Source organism: Crocodylus porosus, unplaced genomic scaffold, assembly GCF_001723895.1.
Source record: "Crocodylus porosus isolate Cpor-Errol unplaced genomic scaffold, CroPor_comp1, whole genome shotgun sequence".
NCBI lineage: Eukaryota > Metazoa > Chordata > Crocodylia > Crocodylidae > Crocodylus > Crocodylus porosus.
In genome coordinates, this window is record NW_017728914.1 from 2083949 (window position 1) to 2091380 (window position 7432).

Consider the following 7432-nt stretch of genomic DNA (forward strand, 5'->3'; position numbering starts at 1 on the left):
CTTCCCATTAGTCAATACTAAATCAATCCCAATGGTGTATTCTTCAGGGCTTTTATTTTCAGCTCCTGCCGTTTTCCTGGCCAAACTGTTATGCAGACTTAATGGATCTCTCTGTTAGACTTCACAAGATTAGAAGAGATATATGCATGATAATGAAAAATAATATTTGTTTCCTGTGCTTCGATGACATTAAAAGAGCAATTTCTTGGTTAGGAAATAATACAACTGTGCCATTGTCAGACTCCCAAGGCCATCTTTTCACATAAGCAGAGCCTCCTGCTTTTCCTTATTCACAGTGATTCTTCATGAACTTTTTTTTGTTTTCCTGCCCAAATCATAACCAGAGCTACTGCCTGTATGATATACTGCAGGAAAGAATTAATCAGAAGACCTGTGGATACAGCAGCAGCTCCATTCAGAAATATTTTAGTTCTTTCCATTATGGGGTGCCTGACTTGAGACCTCTATATCAAAATTTCAAGAGAGCTCAGGTGCCATTTAGGCACACTGAGTCCATTGGGACCGGGTCCACTGGAGTTCTCATGAGGCCCGATTTTCAAAAGAGCAGAACGCCTCAGCTCCTATGGACCTTCACAAGGGTTATGAGCATCAGTCTTCCAAAAGTCAGGATAAAGGTATTTGACAACAGGCTCCTAAAATAACTTTTCAATGTAAATAGCTTCAAAACATCCTGCAACAGGCTCAGTCAACAAAAGGTAAACTGCGTTATTCCAAGTTCTTGTAGGCCAAATACAGAGCTCAGGCAGAAGTCAGTTAATTTTGTTTGGCACCCATAGTGTTGGGGTTTTCAATGGAAGGTTGATGTACGAGACATAAGGGACATTTTTCTGAACATGTGCCTTTAACAAGACCAACAATGGTCTGTGGTTTCTTAAAGTGCACCAAAGTGATGCAAAACTCAAAAAACAAAAAGTCCAGGAAGTCAGAATAGCATCCTACAGAGCAAGAGGGCAAACTAAAAATATCTCCTACATTCTTCCTCTGTGTGGTTTAGAGAATTCAAGGAACAATGACTAAGGTTTCCCCAGGACAGAGGTTCTTTGCTACTTACATGCAGGATGGAGCTCTCAGCTCTTTGATGTATTTGCATTCTCCATGAATACAGAAGTCCTTATACTTTTGTAGGCATGGATCTCTCTTCTTCCCCATGCCCTTGCCTTTTCTCCTTTTCTTCCCATTCCCCTTTTTCTTTGGAGTAACCAGCTCTTGTGGCTTTGACAAGAAAGCAACTGGAAAACAAGTTCAAAAGAAAAAACATCCGTCACCTCACTTTCTTGCTTAAAAGTGAAACAGAGCAGGAAACCTAGACCTATTGTAAACAATTCAACTTTGGTACCAGCAGAGCCCTTCGTTCAGAGATCTGCTGCCAAGCAGAAGTTTTTCCATTCTTGCAGATCTGAACAAATATCATGACATTTCTAATTCATAAAAATGTGCTGAAGGAAATAAAGGAACAAGCTACTGCAGATTCAGGAATTAAAACGGGGCTTTATCCATCTGAAATGTTGCTATTATATCCACTGGTTTCCACTGAATACAGAAGATTAGTAATTGTGTCTTTATCTAGCCTTTATTTCTCTGATCAGCCTGATCTTTTGTAAGAGCCTATTCATGGTCCTGATTGGCCTCATTTTCCTGTGGTTACAACGATGGCTTGCACACAGGATAAGAACAGAATTAAAAAAGGGCAATAGGAGGGCAATTTAGAGTTTGTGAAAACAAGCTGATATCACAGAAATGTTCTTACAAAATATGTAGTTACTTTTTTATTTGAGTGGAAGCAATTTATTTAAGTAAGCCCAACTCATGGTCATTTGGCAAATGTTAACCAGAGCTCTCTGGATGCTCATGAGGGACACCAAGGTGAAACTGACTGGTAAGACTAAACTGGGTAAGACAAAAAGCTAATTACTCGATCATGCAAAATTCTGAGTCTGCTCACCCCCCGGGTAACTTCAGTGGGAATATATGCTACTTTGTCACATTCCTTATGGTACCTCTCCCTACCGTGGTGTTCATAAGGCAGCTAAGGAACCACCGGGCATCCAAACATCACATGTTAGTTTTCAGTTTTGCAGTGAAACTGGAAGAACTCCAAAAAAACACAGGACATTCAGCAATGCTGATTATTAAGGGCCAGATTCTAATGCCCTCACTCACTTGGAACAGTGTTTCACTCTTCAAGTAACACCCCTAAGGTCAATATATCCAAACTTTCAGGCACTACAAAGTTTGGGCACACAGAGAAACAAAGCCATGAGGCTTAAATACAACTGAAGAATGTTTTTAGATTCCCCCAGTGCTACCCTTGGTCCCATGGCCTGCAGTCCTTATTTCCTTCCTCATCCTATTTTATAGCTTTAGAAGGCACCATGTACAGAGAAATGGGGGGAAGAAGCCACTTTCAACAGTGCAGGAGCTTTTAATGTTATAATTTACTGAAGAACCAAGAAAAGACAACCAAAATATTATGTACAAGAATTCCTTGTTTCCAGTTAGGGGTCCCTTTGGTTTATCTCTCTGCTGCAGGCATTGTGACTAGCAGTACAGGGCAGTGCTCACAGGAACATGCTATCACAGGGACCAGGAAAAGACATGCAGAACCACACTGCTTACTCCTCCAAACTGGCCCCCCAGCTGCCATCCTCTCCTAGATCTTTGTGCTTGTGTCCCTCTGTCATGAAATCAGAGGAACAAAGGTAACACCACCCATTGTCATTTGGGAGAAGCTATCTGATAAGACCACTACTGCATTCAGGCCAGTAGGCATCAGCAATGGGCTGACAGGTATAGCACATGGGAGAGGTATGGATGAGCAGGGGCATAAGAAGTGAGGGCAGAGAGGGTGTTCCTGACTTCAGTTCCTTGGAATAGCTCAGACACTCTTCCCCTCCACTGGCAACATTGACACAGCAGCTAGAAGCTCCAGACCTGACAGGGACTGGAAGGAGAAATGCAGCACTCCTAAAGAGCACAAAGCAGAAGGGGTTCCCAACCCAGAGAAAAGCATTATTTATCATCCATTTCATAGTAGAAAGCTCTCACTCTAAGGGCAAAGTTGGCATGGCCCCTTATATTTACCATGCAAGTTAGAGTGAAGCATTTCAATAACAACAATAACCCCCATCCCATTTGTGTGCATTTTGAGGCTGACAGAGGGTACTAAGCCATGGATAGGAGAGTGGGCAAGGACTAGAGAAGCCAGATTTCCTTTGCTTCATACTATACTAAAATTTAACCCCTTGGAACTACCCATGATTGCCCCTGGGCACTATAAGCTTTCACTTGTATAAACACTGCCCTAGACAGTGCAGCGGCAGCAAGAATTGGTGACTCTAGCCCCCAACAAATATTCACTTAAATACATCACTAGATGTAATCCCCAGTCCCAACTCCATTTCCTGCCATGCCACATGTGTGTAGTAGGAGGCATGATTTCGGGATTGAGGATCAGATCCCTATCATATCCTACTCATCAGTGCAGGGGAAGCCCGAGATTATGATTCCAGGCTCCCCCTGCACTGGCAAGTTGAAAACTGGGTGCCCACAGGTCTGCGGACAGGGATGACAATCAGCTGATTGTCAGCATAGGCTTGGAACTGCACTGGGGCTCATTCCAGATTCTAGTGCAGTCCCCAGCCCAGGCAAGAATCAGTGACTGTTGGCACAGCTATACGTTCAGTGTAAAGGTGTCATACAAAGCAGCCATAAAATTGTCTACATTATACATGGAACAATTTTCTGGCAGATCTGCCACTTCATGGTGCCTCAGACTGTGTGCACGTATAGCACCCTTGTCAATTACGCTGCAATTAATACATTAAATCACAGCATAAGTGGAATGTGTAACGGGGGCCTTTGACTCCCCAGAGCTACTTCCTGTTCTTCCTATTGAACCCAGAAAGATTTTGGGCCCATCAAATCATGCACCTGGGTGGATGCTTCTCACCCTTCCAGCAGCTTGCTGATTCCTATTGGAAGGGAAGAATGATCTGCCCTATTTGAAGAGGGCAGAAATATCTGTGGAGAAATGGAAGGGATATGGGATCAAAGCGAGGTGGAGAGAACTGGGAGGAGCAGTGATGAGGAGAGATTCTGATGGGAACAAGAAGGGAAGAGAAAGATTAACGGAAAGCACAGAAAGAGATGGAGGCAAATTTCCCCAGAACTGACTCCCTGTGGATGCAATAGCTCATCCTGGTGCTGTAAAGCTAGACAGTGTGCGTCAGAAAATGACAGGAACAGAGACATGACAGGAAGGGGAACAAAAAATGAGGAAAGACTGGAGTATGAAACACTGGTCTCTGGTCCAGTCAGCATTGGCGTATGGTGGCGTAAGCCTGGTGACCTCAGTGGAGTTATGCTGTTAACACCAGGTCTGAATTTGCCTGCGTGTCAAATCCTGGTCACAATCAAGCTAAAGCCTAGCCTCCTGCACTATTCAATGGGACATTCTTTGGCTCAAACCCTGGTAAGAGAAACCAGACAAATGGACACAGAGCACAAGAGAGCAAATCCTGAACCAAGCACCTCTGCAGAAGGGACAGTGTAGTGGCATTTCCCAGCTAGGTACGAAGGGTAGCAATGTGTGGGTGGTGAGCAGTGAGTCACAGGCAATTTTCCTCCTTGACAAAGCACTGACTATTACTGATAGGGCTGGGAAACAAACCATCCCACTGGATTAACCCACAAGACAGAGCCCTGCAGGATATAAAGGAGTGTGATAAAATTTCATATACAGGTTTCCCTCACTTTATGCTGTACATGCATTCCTGGAAAACAGCACATAACTCAAATTCGCATAAAGGGAACCAACTTTACAACGTAAGGAATAGGGATACGTTCCAAGACCTCAACTGTACTGGTCCCCAGACCCATTTCTACCACTTTTACAAGGCCATTTTAGTACTCACCAACGGCAGACAGTACACACAAGCACAGGGCACTATCATAATGGGGATGGCAGCTACAGAAATGCGTATCAGAGACAACAAACGAGGAGCACAGATCCACACGAGAGACTATATTTTGGTGTGCATCACTCCCACAACGCACTACACAAAGCAGCTGATTGTGGGCTTCCACCACACCAATCACATAAGAGTAAATTTACCTCACATAATGAATTTTTGGTATAAAGAGGGTCATTGCGTATGAGTGAATTCACAGATACAGAACCCGCATAAAGTGAGGGAAACCTGTACATTTTCTGGAACCATCCTACAGAACTGAATAAGAAAACCTAGGCCCAAAAAAAATTGCTGTGGGGTGATGGAAAAAAATCTCTGATATTAAATTCTATAGGTTTATAGAGCTATTTCCATCTCCTCTTGATGTCATTAAACATTACAGGATTTTCCCAGAGAGAGAGAGTATGTTACTACAATAACTGTGCTATACAAACCCTTTAATTACAGTCTCCCCTTCTCCACTTTGGAGATAGCACTGCATTAAGCATTACAAAAATGAATGTGCAGACTAGAGAACAGAGTGCTAGATATAGGAAGTGTTACCAGGGACTTGGGGGAACAGGAAGCATGTCTGTCGGGATTTGGGGGTCATAGGAATGCAGCCCTGGGTCTGAGCACAGGGGACTTCATGGTAACAGAAGGCAAAAAAGCACAAACATAGAACTACTAAAAAAAACCCGAACTGTGACACAAAGCACACGAGCCAGGAATTTCTGTGGGAACACTCTGGCCTGGCCTGGCTCTCTGCCCACATCTCTTCTCCCCACCCCAGTATTCCTTCTCTCATGGCTCAGGCTTAACATATGTAAGTCAAAGACAGAAAAGCCCCTTTGGCTCTCACTATCCATCCTGTTCTCTTGCAATGTTTTTTCTGCCTTTAGCTGTCCTCTACTTCCAGACAAAGGCTGAGAGTTCACTCTGATTACAGAAACTTTTTCCTCATCCATCCATCTGTTAGTCATACCCTGCTCAGCACCCCACAAGTAGCCCCAGGTACAAAGTCCCAAATCAAGAAAGTATTTAAGCACATACTTAAATCAATGCCTATTGAATAAAGTACCCAGTTTAATTTTAAAAGCATGCTTTGAAGTCAATGGAACTTCAACATTTGCTCAAGTACTTTGCTGAATCAGAGCAATTGTTGAATCATGGCTATGCCACAGAGTTAATTGAGAGCATAATTTACCTTACTGGTTGTGGGAGCATGCCACTGCTCTGGGACTCTTACTCCAGTAGACTGATAGTAAAGAAACCCCTGGGTAACTCCTTCACTTCGGTGACTCCAGTACCAAACAGTGAAAACTCCTTCCTTTTAACAACCTGCTCTGTTCATTTTCCTGCAGAGTCTGCACCTCCAGCCTGGGGCCTGCGTCTGTTGTCCTTTGGGGAACATCTGATCCCACTCAGCCCCTCTGCAGCTAGCACTGCTCATCCCTCCCTCCCTTTCGCTCCAGAACGAACCAAATGTCACAGCCCTTTCCCCTTCCCACAGGCAAAGTTAATGCAGTACAGCACATCCCGAAATGTATTGGGGGTGGGGGGGATGACATACCTCTTGGGAGCTCAATAAAATAATCCCCAGAGGAAGTAACCCCTCTGTCCTTCTCTTCTTCATACTCGGAGCCCGCTGTGGTCTGGAAGAGCTGGACAGTCCCTGAATGCCCGCTGTTTCCTTCATGGTAAACTTCATTCTCAGTCATGTCGGTCCCTTCTCCATTCACAAATCCTGAGTAGGCTGCTGGGACAGACAGGCACACCCATCAAGCTGCGATGCCACAGTGAAAGCCACAGCAAAGCTGGGACTTGGGAGGTGGGGGGCACTCTCTCAAATGCTTGTCAGCACCAGAACAGGCCACCCAGCAAGGCTGTAGGTTTAAGACCCAGCTAGACAAAGCCTCGGCTGGCATGCTATAGTGGGGGCTGGTCCTGCTTTGAGCAGGGGCTCAGACGACATGACCTCCGGGGTTCCTTCCAACCCCCGATCTCTACCATTCTGCTGGGGGGCAGGCGCCCGGCAGGGATGGAGGGACAGCTGTTTATAGCCACGGCGACCCCTGCAAGCAGGGGCGAGCTGACGGCCCGCGGGAGCTGCACACCCGACAGCCTCCGGCAACCTCCCCCGCGCACCCGCTCCCAGCCCCGCCGCTGCCCCGCGGGCGCTCGCTCACCCCGCGGACCCGGCTCGCGGCGCAGCCCACGCGTCCCTACCTGCCGCCAGGAAGAGGTTGGCAGCGACCAGCAGCCCCCTCATATCGCCTCCTCTCCCCGGGCCGAGGCAGCAGCGCGGCTCCCCGCGGCCGCCGCAAACTTTCTACGCCAAGGAGCTGCGCGGCGGTGCCGGGGGGGCGCGGCTGCCTCTCCGGCCGCCGTCGCCTCGCTCGCTGCCCGCGACCGGTGCTGCCAGGCGGCTCCTCTCACCGCGGTGCCGGGCGCCCGCACCC

The 7432-nt window shown here is 46.5% G+C and overlaps 1 protein-coding gene across 2 annotated transcripts in view; it reads right to left on the reverse strand.

The window, feature by feature from the left end:
• The window catches only part of HBEGF (heparin binding EGF like growth factor), a 15784-nt gene extending 8358 nt beyond the window's left edge, over positions 1–7426 (reverse strand). The window contains exons 1-3 of one of the 2 annotated variants that reach the window (XM_019534793.1): positions 7200–7426; positions 6544–6726; positions 1073–1250 (exon numbers count right to left, since the gene is read on the reverse strand). In XM_019534793.1, the coding sequence (XP_019390338.1) occupies positions 1073–1250; positions 6544–6726; positions 7200–7242 (404 nt within the window). In that variant the 5' untranslated portion in view covers positions 7243–7426. Of the gene's footprint in view, positions 1–1072; positions 1251–6543; positions 6730–7199 lie in introns of both variants that reach the window. The other variant, XM_019534792.1, reaches the window with a different exon arrangement.
• Between the last annotated feature and the right edge of the window lie 6 nt (positions 7427–7432).